Raw genomic sequence first — 16,947 nt, 5'->3', positions numbered from 1 at the left:
ACTGTACAGTACCACAGTCTGAATAGTGGATGGCACTGTACAGTACCACAGTCTAAATAGTGGATGGCACTGTACAGTGCCACAATCTGAAAGGTGGATGGCACTGTACAGTACCACAGTCTGAATAGTGCATGGCACTGTACAGTGCCACAGTCTGAATAGTGCATGGCACTGTACAGTGCCACAGTCTAAATAGTGCATGGCACTGTACAGTACCACAGTCTGAATAGTGGATATCACTGTACAGTACCACAGTCTAAATATTGGATGGCACTGTACAGTACCACAGTCTAAATAGTGCATGGCACTGTCCAGTACCACAATCTGAATAGTGGATGGCACTGTACAGTACCACAGTCTGAATAGTGCATGGCACTGTCTAGTACCACAATCTGAATAGTGGATGGCACTGTACAGTACCACAGTCTGAATAGTGCATGGCACTGTACAGTGCCACAGTCTTAATAATGCATGGCACTGTACAGTACCACAGTCTGAATAGTGGATGGCACTGTACAGTACCACAGTCTAAATAGTGTGTGGCACTGTACAGTACCACAGTCTGAATAGTGGATGGCACTGTACAGTACCACAGTATAAATAGTTCATGGCACTGTACAGTACCACAGTCTGAATAGTGGATGGCACTGTACAGTACCACAGTCTAAAAAGTGCATGGCACTGTACAGTACCACAGTCTGAATAGTGGATGGCACTGTACAGTACCACAGTCTGAATAGTGGATGGCACTGTACAGTGCCACAGTCTAAATAGTGCATGGCACTGTACAGTACCACAGTCTGAATAGTGGATATCACTGTACAGTACCACAGTCTAAATATTGGATGACACTGTACAGTACCACAGTCTAAATAGTGCATGGCACTGTCCAGTACCACAATCTGAATAGTGGATGGCACTGTACAGTACCACAGTCTGAATAGTGCATGGCACTGTCTAGTACCACAATCTGAATAGTGGATGGCACTGTACAGTACCAGAGTCTGAATAGTGCATGGCACTGTACAGTGCCACAGTCTTAATAGTGCATGGCACTGTACAGTACCACAGTCTAAATAGTGCATGGCACTGTCCAGTACCACAATCTGAATAGTGGATGGCACTGTACAGTACCACAGTCTGAATAGTGCATGGCACTGTCCAGTACCACAATCTGAATAGTGCATGGCACTGTACAGTACCACAGTCTGAATAGTGCATGGCACTGTACAGTGCCACAATCTGAAAGGTGGATGGCACTGTACAGTACCACAGTCTGAATAGTGCATGGCACTGTACAGTGCCACAGTCTGAATAGTGCATGGCACTGTACAGTGCCACAGTCTAAATAGTGCATGGCACTGTACAGTACCACAGTCTGAATAGTGGATATCACTGTACAGTACCACAGTCTAAATATTGGATGGCACTGTCCAGTACCACAATCTGAATAGTGGATGGCACTGTACAGTACCACAGTCTGAATAGTGCATGGCACTGTCTAGTACCACAATCTGAATAGTGGATGGCACTGTACAGTACCACAGTCTGAATAGTGCATGGCACTGTACAGTGCCACAGTCTTAATAGTGCATGGCACTGTACAGTACCACAGTCTGAATAGTGGATGGCACTGCACAGTACCACAGTCTGAATAGTGCATGGCACTGTACAGTACCACAGTCTAAATAGTGCATGGCACTGTACGTACTGTACAGTACCACAGTCTAAATAGTGGATGGCACTGTACAGTACCACAGTCTAAATAGTGCATGGCAGTGTACAGTACTACAGTCTGAATAGTGGATGGCACTGTACAGTACCACAGTCTGAATAGTGTATGGCACTGTACAGTGTCACAGTCTGAATAGTGTATGGCACTGTACAGTGTCACAGTCTAAATAGTGCATGGCACTGTACAGTACCACAGTCTGAATAGTGGATGGCACTGTACAGTACCACAGTCTGAATAGTGTATGGCACTGTACAGTGTCACAGTCTGAATAGTGCATGGCACTATACAGTACCACAGTCTGAATAGTGCATGGCACTGTACAGTACCACAGTCTGAATAGTGCATGGCACTGTACAGTACCACAGTCTGAATAGTGCATGGTACTGTACAGTACCACAGTCTAAATAGTGCATGGTACTGTACAGTACCACACTCTAAATAGTGCATGGCACTGTACAGTACCACAGTCTAAATAGTGCATGGCACGTACAGTATCACAGTCTGAATAGTGGATGGCCCTGTACAGTCCCACAGTCTGAATAGTGGATGGCACTGTACAGTGCCACAGTCTGAATAGTGGGTGGCACTGTACAGTGCCATAGTCTAAATAGTGCATGGCACTGTATAGTACAGTACCACAGTCTGAATAGTGCATCGCACTGTACAGTACCACAGTCTAAATAGTGGATGGCACTGTACAGTACCACAGTCTGAATAGTGCATGACACTGTACAGTACCACAGTCTAAATAGTTGATGGCACTGTACAGTGCCACAGTCTGAATAGTGCATGGCACTGTACAGTGCCACAGTCTGAATAGTGCATGACACTGTACAGTGCCACAGTCTAAATAGTGGATGGCACTGCACAGTACCACAGTCTGAATAGTGCATGGCACTGTACAGTACCACAGTCTAAATAGTGCATGGCACTGTACGTACTGTACAGTACCACAGTCTAAATAGTGGATGGCACTGTACAGTACCACAGTCTAAATAGTGCATGGCAGTGTACAGTACTACAGTCTGAATAGTGGATGGCACTGTACAGTACCACAGTCTGAATAGTGTATGGCACTGTACAGTGTCACAGTCTGAATAGTGTATGGCACTGTACAGTGTCACAGTCTAAATAGTGCATGGCACTGTACAGTACCACAGTCTGAATAGTGGATGGCACTGTACAGTACCACAGTCTGAATAGTGTATGGCACTGTACAGTGTCACAGTCTGAATAGTGCATGGCACTATACAGTACCACAGTCTGAATAGTGCATGGCACTGTACAGTACCACAGTCTGAATAGTGGATGGCACTGTACAGTACCTCAGTCTAAATAGTGGATGGCACTGTACAGTGCCACAATCTGAAAGGTGGATGGCACTGTACAGTACCACAGTCTGAATAGTGCATGGCACTGTACAGTGCCACAGTCTGAATAGTGCATGGCACTGTACAGTGCCACAGTCTAAATAGTGCATGGCACTGTACAGTACCACAGTCTGAATAGTGGATATCACTGTACAGTACCACAGTCTAAATATTGGATGGCACTGTACAGTACCACAGTCTAAATAGTGCATGGCACTGTCCAGTACCACAATCTGAATAGTGGATGGCACTGTACAGTACCACAGTCTGAATAGTGCATGGCACTGTCTAGTACCACAATCTGAATAGTGGATGGCACTGTACAGTACCACAGTCTGAATAGTGCATGGCACTGTACAGTGCCACAGTCTTAATAATGCATGGCACTGTACAGTACCACAGTCTGAATAGTGGATGGCACTGTACAGTACCACAGTCTAAATAGTGTGTGGCACTGTACAGTACCACAGTCTGAATAGTGGATGGCACTGTACAGTACCACAGTATAAATAGTTCATGGCACTGTACAGTACCACAGTCTGAATAGTGGATGGCACTGTACAGTACCACAGTCTAAAAAGTGCATGGCACTGTACAGTACCACAGTCTGAATAGTGGATGGCACTGTACAGTACCACAGTCTGAATAGTGGATGGCACTGTACAGTACCACAGTCTGAATAGTTGATTGCACTGTACAGTACCACAGTCTGAATAGTGGATTGCACTGTACAGTACCACAGTCTAAATAGTGTGTGGCACTGTACAGTACCACAGTCTGAATAGTGGATGGCACTGTACAGTACCACAGTATAAATAGTTCATGGCACTGTACAGTACCACAGTCTGAATAGTGGATGGCACTGTACAGTACCACAGTCTAAAAAGTGCATGGCACTGTACTGTGCCACAGTCTGAATAGTGGATGGCACTGTACAGTACCACAGTCTAAATAGTGCATGGCACTGTACAGTACCACAATCTGAATAGTGCATGGCACTGTACAGTACCACAGTCTGAATAGTGGATGGCACTGTACAGTACCACAGTCTAAAAAGTGCATGGCACTGTACTGTGCCACAGTCTGAATAGTGAATTGCACTGTACAGTACCACAGTCTGAATAGTGCATGGCACTGTACAGTACTACAGTCTGAATAGTGCATGGCACTGTATAGTACAGTACCACAGTCTGAATAGTGAATTGCACTGTACAGTACCACAGTCTGAATAGTGCATGGCACTGTACAGTACTACAGTCTAAATAGTGCATGGCACTGTATAGTACAGTACCACAGTCTGAATAGTGCATGGCACTGTACTGTACCACAGACTAAATAGTGCATCGCACTGTACAGTACCACAGTCTAAATAGTGGAAGGCACGTACAGTACCACAGTCTGAATAGTGGATGGCACTGTACAGTCCCACAGTCTGAATAGTGGATGGCACTGTACAGTGCCACAGTCTGAATAGTGGATGGCGCTGTACAGTGCCACAGTCTATATAGTGCATGGCACTGTACAGTACCACAGTCTAAATAGTGCATGGCACTGTACAGTACCACAGTCTAAATAGTGCATCGCGCTGTACAGTACCACAGTCTAAATAGTGGATGGCACGTACAGTGCCACAGTCTGAATAGTAGATGGCACTGTACAGTACCACAGTCTAAATAGTGGATGGCACTGTACAGTGCCACAGTCTGAATAGTGGATGGCACTGTACAGTACCACAATCTGAATAGTGGATGGCACTGTACAGTACCACAGTCTGAATAGTGGATTGCACTGTACAGTACCACAGTCTGAATAGTGCATGGTACTGTACAGTACCACAGTCTAAATAGTGCATGGTACTGTACAGTACCACAGTCTAAATAGTGCATGGCACTGTACAGTACCACAGTCTAAATAGTGCATGGCACTGTACAGTACCACAATCTGAATAGTGCATGGCACTGTACAGTACCACAGTCTGAATAGTGAATTGCACTGTACAGTACCACAGTCTGAATAGTGCATGGCACTGTACAGTACTACAGTCTAAATAGTGCATGGCACTGTATAGTACAGTACCACAGTCTGAATAGTGCATGGCACTGTACAGTGCCACAGTCTAAATAGTGCATGGCACTGTACAGTGCCACAGTCTAAATAGTGCATGGCACTGTACAGTACCACAGTCTGAATAGTGCATGGCACTGTACAGTACCACAATCTGAATAGTGCATGGCACTGTACAGTACCACAGTCTGAATAGTGAATTGCACTGTACAGTACCACAGTCTGAATAGTGCATGGCACTGTACAGTACTACAGTCTGAATAGTGCATGGCACTGTATAGTACAGTACCACAGTCTGAATAGTGAATTGCACTGTACAGTACCACAGTCTGAATAGTGCATGGCACTGTACAGTACTACAGTCTAAATAGTGCATGGCACTGTATAGTACAGTACCACAGTGTGAATAGTGCATGGCACTGTACTGTACCACAGACTAAATAGTGCATCGCACTGTACAGTACCACAGTCTGAATAGTGAATTGTACTGTACAGTACCACAGTCTGAATAGTGGATGGCACTGTACAGTACCACAGTCTAAATAGTGGATGGCACTGTACAGTGCCACAGTCTGAATAGTGAATGGCACTGTACAGTACCAAAGTCTAAATAGTGCATGGCAGTGTACAGTACCACAGTCTGAATAGTGCATGGCACTGTACAGTGCCACAGTCTGAATAGTGGATATCACTGTACAGTACCACAGTCTAAATATTGGATGGCACTGTACAGTACCACAGTCTAAATAGTGCATGGCACTGTCCAGTACCACAATCTGAATAGTGGATGGCACTGTACAGTACCACAGTCTGAATAGTGCATGGCACTGTACAGTGCCACAGTCTGAATAGTGGATGGCACTGTACAGTACCACAGTCTGAATAGTGGATGGCACTGTACAGTACCACAGTCTGAATAGTGGATGGCACTGTACAGTACCACAGTCTAAATAGTGTGTGGCACTGTACAGTACCACAGTCTGAATAGTGGATGGCACTGTACAGTACCACAGTATAAATAGTTCATGGCACTGTACAGTACCACAGTCTGAATAGTGGATGGCACTGTACAGTACCACAGTCTAAAAAGTGCATGGCACTGTACTGTACCACAGACTAAATAGTGCATCGCACTGTACAGTACCACAGTCTAAATAGTACATCGCACTGTACAGTACCACAGTCTAAATAGTGGATGGCACGTACAGTACTACAGTCTGAATAGTAGATGGCACTGTACAGTACCACAGTCTAAATAGTGGATGGCACTGTGCAGTGCCACAGTCTGAATAGTGGATGGCACTGTACAGTACCACAGTCTGAATAGTGGATGGCACTGTACAGTACCACAATCTGAATAGTGGATGGCACGTACAGTGCCACAGTCTGAATAGTAGATGGCACTGTACAGTACCACAGTCTAAATAGTGGATGGCACTGTACAGTACCACAGTCTAAATAGTGGATGGCACTGTACAGTACCAAAGTCTAAATAGTGCATGGCAGTGTACAGTACCACAGCCTGAATAGTGCATGGCACTGTACAGTGCCACAGTCTGAATAGTGGATATCACTGTACAGTACCACAGTCTAAATATTGGATGGCACTGTACAGTACCACAGTCTAAATAGTGCATGGCACTGTCCAGTACCACAATCTGAATAGTGGATGGCACTGTACAGTACCACAGTCTAAAAAGTGCATGGCACTGTACAGTACCACAGTCTGAATAGTGGATTGCACTGTACAGTACCACAGTCTGAATAGTGCATGGCACTGTACAGTGCCACAGTCTAAATAGTGGATGGCACTGTACAGTACCACAGTCTGAATAGTGGATGGCACTGTACAGTACCACAGTCTGAATAGTGGATTGCACTGTACAGTACCACAGTCTGAATAGTGCATGGCAGTGTACAGTACCACAGTCTGAATAGTGGATATCACTGTACAGTACCACAGTCTAAATATTGGATGGCACTGTACAGTACCACAGTCTAAATAGTGCATGGCACTGTCCAGTACCACAATCTGAATAGTGGATGGCACTGTACAGTACCACAGTCTGAATAGTGCATGGCACTGTCTAGTACCACAATCTGAATAGTGGATGGCACTGTACAGTACCAGAGTCTGAATAGTGCATGGCACTGTACAGTGCCACAGTCTTAATAGTGCATGGCACTGTACAGTACCACAGTCTAAATAGTGCATGGCACTGTCCAGTACCACAATCTGAATAGTGGATGGCACTGTACAGTACCACAGTCTGAATAGTGCATGGCACTGTCCAGTACCACAATCTGAATAGTGCATGGCACTGTACAGTACCACAGTCTGAATAGTGCATGGCACTGTACAGTGCCACAATCTGAAAGGTGGATGGCACTGTACAGTACCACAGTCTGAATAGTGCATGGCACTGTACAGTGCCACAGTCTGAATAGTGCATGGCACTGTACAGTGCCACAGTCTAAATAGTGCATGGCACTGTACAGTACCACAGTCTGAATAGTGGATATCACTGTACAGTACCACAGTCTAAATATTGGATGGCACTGTACAGTACCACAGTCTAAATAGTGCATGGCACTGTCCAGTACCACAATCTGAATAGTGGATGGTACTGTACAGTACCACAGTCTGAATAGTGCATGGCACTGTCTAGTACCACAATATGAATAGTGGATGGCACTGTACAGTACCACAGTCTGAATAGTGCATGGCACTGTACAGTGCCACAGTCTTAATAGTGCATGGCACTGTACAGTACCACAGTCTGAATAGTGGATGGCACTGTACAGTACCACAGTCTAAATAGTGTGTGGCACTGTACAGTACCACAGTCTGAATAGTGGGTGGCACTGTACAGTACCACAGTATAAATAGTTCATGGCACTGTACAGTACCACAGTCTGAATAGTGGATGGCACTGTACAGTACCACAGTCTAAAAAGTGCATGGCACTGTACTGTGCCACAGTCTGAATAGTGGATGGCACTGTACAGTACCACAGTCTAAATAGTGCATGGCACTGTACAGTACCACAATCTGAATAGTGCATGGCACTGTACAGTACCACAGTCTGAATAGTGAATTGCACTGTACAGTACCACAGTCTGAATAGTGCATGGCACTGTACAGTACTACAGTCTAAATAGTGCATGGCACTGTATAGTACAGTACCACAGTCTGAATAGTGAATTGCACTGTACAGTACCACAGTCTGAATAGTGCATGGCACTGTACAGTACTACAGTCTAAATAGTGCATGGCACTGTATAGTACAGTACCACAGTCTGAATAGTGCATGGCACTGTACTGTACCACAGACTAAATAGTGCATCGCACTGTACAGTACCACAGTCTAAATAGTGGATGGCATGTACAGTACCACAGTCTGAATAGTGGATGGCACTGTACAGTACCACAGTCTAAATAGTGCACGGCACTGTACAGTACCACAGTCTAAATAGTGCATCGCACTGTACAGTACCACAGTCTAAATAGTGGATGGCACGTACAGTGCCACAGTCTGAATAGTAGATGGCACTGTACAGTACCACAGTCTAAATAGTGGATGGCACTGTACAGTGCCACAGTCTGAATAGTGGATGGCACTGTACAGTACCACAATCTGAATAGTGGATGGCACTGTACAGTACCACAGTCTGAATAGTGGATTGCACTGTACAGTACCACAGTCTGAATAGTGCATGGTACTGTACAGTACCACAGTCTAAATAGTGCATGGTACTGTACAGTACCAGTCTAAATAGTGCATGGCACTGTACAGTACCACAGTCTAAATAGTGCATGGCACGTACAGTACCACAGTCTGAATAGTGGATGGCACTGTACAGTCCCACAGTCTGAATAGTGGATGGCACTGTACAGTGCCACAGTCTGAATAGTGGGTGGCACTGTACAGTGCCATAGTCTAAATAGTGCATGGCACTGTATAGTACAGTACCACAGTCTGAATAGTGCATCGCACTGTACAGTACCACAGTCTAAATAGTGGATGGCACGTACAGTGCCACAGTCTGAATAGTAGATGGCACTGTACAGTACCACAGTCTGAATAGTGCATGACACTGTACAGTGCCACAGTCTAAATAGTGGATGGCACTGCACAGTACCACAGTCTGAATAGTGCATGGCACTGTACAGTACCACAGTCTAAATAGTGCATGGCACTGTACGTACTGTACAGTACCACAGTCTAAATAGTGGATGGCACTGTACAGTACCACAGTCTAAATAGTGCATGGCACTGTACAGTACCACAGTCTGAATAGTGGATGGCACTGTACAGTACCACAATCTGAATAGTGGATGGCACTGTACAGTACCACAGTCTGAATAGTGGATTGCACTGTACAGTACCACAGTCTGAATAGTGCATGGTACTGTACAGTACCACAGTCTAAATAGTGCATGGTACTGTACAGTACCAGTCTAAATAGTGCATGGCACTGTACAGTACCACAGTCTAAGTAGTGGATGGCACTGTACGTACTGTACAGTACCAGTCTAAGTAGTGGATGGCACTGTACAGTACCACAGTCTAAATAGTGCATGGCAGTGTACAGTACCACAGTCTGAATAGTGCATGGCACTGTACAGTGCCACAGTCTGAATAGTGGATGACACAGTACAGTGCCACAGTCTAAAAAGTGGATGGCACTGTACAGAACCACAGTCTGAATAGTGGATGGCACTGTACAGTACCACAGTCTGAATAGTGCATGACACTGTACAGTACCACAGTCTAAGTAGTGGATGGCATTGTACAGTACCACAGTCTGAATAGTGCATGGCACTGTACAGTACCACAGTCTGAATAGTGGATGGCACTGTACAGTACCACAGTCTAAGTAGTGGATGGCACTGTACAGTACCACAGTCTGAATAGTGGATGGCACTGTACAGTACCACAGTCTAAATAGTGGATGGCACTGTACAGTACCACAGTCTGAATAGTGGATGGCACTGTACAGTACCACAGTCTGAATAGTGCATGGCACTGTCTAGTACCACAATCTGAATAGTGCATGACACTGTACAGTGCCACATTCTGAATAGTGGATGGCACTGTACAGTACCACAGTCTAAATAGTGCAAGGCAGTGTACAGTACCACAGTCTGAATAGTGCATGGCACTGTACAGTGCCACAGTCTGAATAGTGGATGGCACTGTACAGTACCACAGTCTAAATAGTGGATGGCACAGTACAGTGCCACAGTCTAAAAAGTGGATGGCACTGTACAGAACCACAGTCTGAATAGTGGATGGCACTGTACAGTACCACAGTCTGAATAGTGCATGACACTGTACAGTACCACAGTCTAAGTAGTGGATGGCATTGTACAGTACCACAGTCTGAATAGTGCATGGCACTGTACAGTACCACAGTCTGAATAGTGGATGGCACTGTACAGTACCACAGTCTAAGTAGTGGATGGCACTGTACAGTACCACAGTCTGAATAGTGGATGGCACTGTACAGTACCACAGTCTAAATAGTGGATGGCACTGTACAGTACCACAGTCTGAATAGTGGATGGCACTGTACAGTACCACAGTCTGAATAGTGCATGGCACTGTCTAGTACCACAATCTGAATAGTGCATGACACTGTACAGTGCCACATTCTGAATAGTGGATGGCACTGTACAGTACCACAGTCTAAATAGTGCAAGGCAGTGTACAGTACCACAGTCTGAATAGTGCATGGCACTGTACAGTGCCACAGTCTGAATAGTGGATGGCACTGTACAGTACCACAGTCTAAATAGTGGATGGCACTGTACAGTACCACAGTCTAAATAGTGCATGGCACTGTCCAGTAGCACAGTCTAAATAGTGCATGGCACTGTACAGTGCCACAGTCTGAATAGTGGATGGCACTGTACAGTACCACAGTCTGAATAGTGCATGGCACGTACAGTACCACAGTCTGAATAGTGGATGGCACTGTACAGTACCACAGTCTGAATAGTGCATGGCACGTACAGTACCACAGTCTGAATAGTGGATGGCACTGTACAGTACCACAGTCTAAGTAGTGGATGGCACTGTACAGTACCACAGTCTGAATAGTGCATGGCACGTACAGTACCACAGTCTGAATAGTGGATGGCACTGTACAGTACCACAGTCTGAATAGTGCATGGCACATACAGTACCACAGTCTGAATAGTGGATTGCACTGTACAGTACCACAGTCTAAATAGTGCATGGCACGTACAGTACCACAGTCTGAATAGTGGATGGCACTGTACAGTACCACAGTCTAAGTAGTGGATGGCACTGTACAGTACCACAGTCTGAATAGTGCATGGCACTGTCCAGTAGCACAGTCTAAATAGTGCATGGCACTGTACAGTGCCACAGTCTGAATAGTGGATGGCACTGTACAGTACCACAGTCTGAATAGTGCATGGCACGTACAGTACCACAGTCTGAATAGTGGATGGCACTGTACAGTACCACAGTCTGAATAGTGCATGGCACGTACAGTACCACAGTCTGAATAGTGGATGGCACTGTACAGTACCACAGTCTAAGTAGTGGATGGCACTGTACAGTACCACAGTCTGAATAGTGCATGGCACGTACAGTACCACAGTCTGAATAGTGGATGGCACTGTACAGTACCACAGTCTGAATAGTGCATGGCACGTACAGTACCACAGTCTGAATAGTGGATTGCACTGTACAGTACCACAGTCTAAATAGTGCATGGCACGTACAGTACCACAGTCTGAATAGTGGATGGCACTGTACAGTACCACAGTCTAAGTAGTGGATGGCACTGTACAGTACCACAGTCTGAATAGTGCATGGCACGTACAGTACCACAGTCTGAATAGTGGATGGCACTGTACAGTACCACAGTCTGAATAGTGCATGGCACGTACAGTACCACAGTCTGAATAGTGGATGGCAGTGTACAGTACCACAGTCTGAATAGTGGATGGCACTGTACAGTACCACAGTCTGAATAGTGCATGGCACTGTACAGTACCACAGTCTGAATAGTGGATGACACTGTACGTACTGTACAGTACCACAGTCTAAATAGTGGATGACACTGTACAGTACCACAGTCTGAATAGTGGGGGGTAAATACATGTAAGTAGTAAATATAAAAAGTTAAAATTAAATATATTGTGGTTTATTTAGGCTTCTTTGCACAGTTTGTGTGTTGCTGAGACATATAAATGATATGTCAGAGTTATTAGTGGCACACCTGATTATATTATAGTACAATGTATGCCACACTGTTCAATGTATTTATGGTGTATCATCTTAAAGTTTAGACAAAACTTACCACTATCCTGTAGAAATTGATGGGTTTGGAACGATTTAATCATATATGTTGGTCATTGACTCGTGTGCGATGCAATCAGTTGGAGTACCGGTATTCGCTGTTCTCTGTGGTGCTTCTGTGTGTCTGTGCCACTGATATCTCAAGAACCAATTATAGGATTTAATGAAACTTGATACATTGATGCTTTGGAAAAATGTGCAGATATGTTTAGTTTTTTATTGAAATTCCATGATATCAATTACCTAATTTGCATATTAAGTGGCCATAATTTGCATATTAAGTGTCTTTTTTCAATTACTTGTACTGGTTTCTCATGTACTGTTCAACAGATTTTAACGAAACTTGGTACATAGATGTTCTGGGATAATGTGCATACCTGATTAGTTTTTGGTTGAAATCTGTGTCTTAAGCGTATTCAATGTAATGAGGTCAAATTAATGTAGTATTGCTATGATTAATTGAATAGATTAATGTTAATAGTAATAGTAGGCATATTCACGAAATATGTAAACAGCGTTTCATTGATATTAAAATGATTGTGTATGGATATAGACCTTATTTCACTCAACATTGTATATCTTAAGATCTTTTTTATGCATCTTTTATAATTTCCATTTTATTTTTACTGTTTCTAGATAATAATGCAGTATGGACTGGAAATAGAGAAGCCAATGAAAGAGTCAGTAGACGAGTCATTGGTTGAACCTGCCCTTTCTTGGGCAGTGAAATACACACCATCTGTGCCTTGTTTTATGAGATGTGTTGGTGGTGCCACTATTTTGGCTTCAATTGCTGGATTAGTTTTATTTAAATACTCATAATGCTTAAGGATGCTTAAAGAAATGTACCAACATCTTGGTAGAGACATTGTGTAATTCACAACATATATGAAAACAGATCATGTACCTAAATATATATTTAGTGTCAAATAAAATATACTATACTATACTAGCGATGTGGCATACTTTGCATCGCTCTGTGTCATTGAAAGTTGCTAATGATTTTGGTTCTCTCTGTGCTGTCACAGGAATCGTCTTTCAAGCCAGGTATTTGTAAATATTGTAAATTTTTTTTATAAGTATTAGTGTTCTTTTACCGGGTTATTTTGGCTTTTTGGGGGGTGTTTTGATTTCTAGGTGTGGCAAGGTAAACGGCATAAACATTGAAAGGCGTTTCTGTTCAAGCGTACGTTGAGGCGCTCGCCGATTTAATCAACGGAAATTTAATCATTGCAGCTTCTCGCATGAACAGATCTGTTGTAATTTTTCTAGCTGACGTGTCATGGGTGGAATTTGTTTGTTCTAGTGGTATTGACATCGCTGATAAACATGTGGCTGTAGAGCCGTTGATACGACCATCTACCAAGGTAATCTTATCAAATGTTCTCCCGTTCATGCCAAATGATTGCATTGTTAGTGCCCTTGCCCAGTATGGTCGTGCAATGAGCTGTGGTCGAACAATCCCCCTCAGCTGTAAAAGGCCGACATTGAAACATGTTCAGTCTTTCCGTAGACAGGGTTTTGTGTTTTTAAATACAGCATGATGGTCAAGTGTACAATATTTATATCTCCACCGATGAATTTATTTGTTTTCTTTGTAAACAATCGGACACACACGTAAAAACTGTCCACAGTCTAATGATACACAAAACAATGATCGTGTCACAAATGTGAACACGGAACAGAAATAGTGAACAATTAAATAACGCAAATAATACTGGTAAAAACAATGGTAAAAGTATCACACATGACATTGAAAAGAAAGTTGAAAATACACATAGAAAGAGAAGAAAGCAATTCTCAAGATGGAAAGTGACCAATTGAAAAATGCAAATAAGAAACGTGCTCATTCTAAATCGCCAGTGAATCGGGAAAAACTAAATAAAATGAAAGAAAATCAAACAGGAACTAAAAAAGCTAACATAGAAAGCAATATTAATACTACAGAAATCATGATATAAAATGATGAAGAGAGGGTACAAACCCCTCCTTCAAACCCCCCACTTCCATCTTCACATCAACCAACCCAAAACTCTGGTGTAGCACCGCCACATGTTTATGTGAAAGTTCTACTTCGCAGTCAATGAAACTTCAGCCACGGTGTCAGACTCGCGTCATCTTTAGATTTCACTGCCAAGTCGCCTAATTATTCACTATTATCAAGTGTACCTTTTTCGCTTTCAGGTTTTTCAGTTGAAAGTCCTAGTTGTTCTCAGTCACAAGATCTCTTTGTGATGCCAAGTGACATACACAAAGAAACTGAAAATCGTGACTCTGATGATGAAGGGTCCGTCATTTCTGACATTTTTCGCTGTCCCAACACTGACATTTACTTTAGCAATGATTCCATATCAGATTTCTTGGTTTCAACACTGCATTCCAGGAAATTCCTTGTAGGATGTTTTGAATTTTGTTCCAACTTAAAAGTTCTTTTAAATCATTTGTCACAAAAAATCAGGATTCAAAAACTCAACAAAATCAAAAAACATATCAAATCAACAGGTTGCTTTATAGCGGAATTTTAACGTTTCACTAGTATACTGTCAAATGCATATTTAGGCTTTCAAGTCCCTTCAGGCTTGAAAGCCTATTGTTTTTGTAATGTTTATTATTATTAGGCTTTCAAGTCCCTTCAGGCTTGAAAGCCTATTGTTTTTGTTATGTTTATTATTATTATTATTATTATTCTTCCGCCAACTTCAAACGACTTCTTCTCTGAAACGGCTGCACCATTTTGCCTGAAAATTTGTATATACCTTCTACATGTCATGCCATTAAAAGTGACTGAAGCAGATTTTCGATTAGTCACGTGGTTCGGCCGCCATGTTGGAACTCATTAAATATGCATGTCTCTTGTAACTCAAAAACTATTGCATGTACGAACATGGAACTAACGGTATATTAAAGGCAACGGACAAGAGAATTGGCCAAAATATTCATTGACCATATATGGTCATAGAACTCATTAAATATGCATGTCTCTTATATCTCAAGCACTATTGCATGTACAAACGTGAAACTAACGGTATATTAAAGGCAACGGACAAGAGAATTGGCCAAAATATTCGTTGTCCATATATGGTCATAGAACTCATTAAATATGCATGTCTCTTATATCTCAAGCACTATTGCATGTACAAACGTGAAACTAACGGTATATTAAAGGCAACGGACAAGAGAATTGGCCAAAATATTCGTTGTCCATATATGGTCATAGAACTCATTAAATATGCATGTCTCTTATATCTCAAGCACTATTGCATGTACAAACGTGAAACTAACGGTATATTAAAGGCAATGGACAAGAGAATTGGCCAAAATATTCGTTGACCATATATGGTCATAGAACTCATTAAATGTGCATGTCTCTTATATCTCAAGCACTATTGCATGTACAAACGTGAAACTTACGCTATATTGAAGGTAATGGTCAAGAGAATGAGGCACCATATTCGTTGACCATATAAGGTCATATACCTCATTAAATATGCATATCTATAATATCTCAGGCTCTATTGCACATACAGGCATGGAACCATTGCTATATTGAAGGCTTTGGACAAGAGAAATTGTCAACATGTTCAATGACTATATATGGTCATATAACTCATTAAATATGCATGTCTCCAATATCTCATGTACCATTGCATGTACAAACATGGAACTAACGGTATACTGAAGGCTTTGGACAAGAGAAATTGTCAACATATTCGTTGACCATATATGGTTATAGAACACATTAAATATGCATGTCTCCAATATTTCAAGCACCATTGCAAGTGTAAACATGGTACCAATGCTATATTGAAGGCACTGGGAAAGAAAATTGGCCAACATATCCGTTGACCATATATGGTCATAGAACTCATTTAATATGCATGTCTCTAATATCTCAAGCGCTATTCCATGTACAAACATGGAACAAACACTATATTGAAGGCAATAGAAAAGAGAATTGGCCAACATATCCGTTGACTATATATGGTCATAGAGCTCATTAAATATGCATATAATATCTCGAGCACTATTGAAGTTAGAGACATGGAAATAGCGCTACAATGAAGGCATTGGGCCAGAACTTCGTGTAACCTACACCTATATACATTGCACAAATCAAATCTTCAATCTTTTTTTCCCCAAATTTAATGGTGTTATGGCTCCTTTTTCTTGAAAGCCGTTAATAGCTGCTCTGCAGCTATATTTAGGCTTTCAAGTCCCTTCAGGCTTGAAAGCCTATTGTTTTTGTTATGTTTATTATTAGGGTTTCGAGCCCAGATGGGTCGAAACCCTATTGTAATTGCTATGTTTATTATTATTCTTATTATTTTTCCGCCGTTTTTTCTAAGCACTGTAACTTGAAAAATAATGCTGCAATTTATTTGCTATTTTGCATGCTGATAAAGGGCCATGAGTTGTGGTGCATACCCAAAAAACAGCT

At 42.6% G+C, this 16,947-nt stretch overlaps 1 protein-coding gene across 2 annotated transcripts in view; it reads left to right on the top strand.

Annotated features, from left to right (window-relative positions):
* Nucleotides 1-13,458, top strand: part of LOC102802556 (amine oxidase [flavin-containing] B-like) — a 228,037-nt gene extending 214,579 nt beyond the window's left edge. For both annotated transcript variants that reach the window (XM_085498623.1, XM_085498622.1), the window contains one exon: nucleotides 13,146-13,458. In XM_085498623.1, coding sequence (XP_085354749.1) covers nucleotides 13,146-13,331 — 186 coding nt within the window. In that variant the 3' untranslated portion in view covers nucleotides 13,332-13,458. The remainder of the gene's footprint in view (nucleotides 1-13,145) is intronic.
* Nucleotides 13,459-16,947: the final 3,489 nt, after the last annotated feature.

This window comes from Saccoglossus kowalevskii, chromosome 4 (genome assembly GCF_978046115.1).
Source record: "Saccoglossus kowalevskii chromosome 4, keSacKowa6.1, whole genome shotgun sequence".
NCBI classification, from domain to species: Eukaryota; Metazoa; Hemichordata; class Enteropneusta; family Harrimaniidae; genus Saccoglossus; species Saccoglossus kowalevskii.
This window is presented reverse-complemented; position numbering and strand designations above follow the sequence as displayed.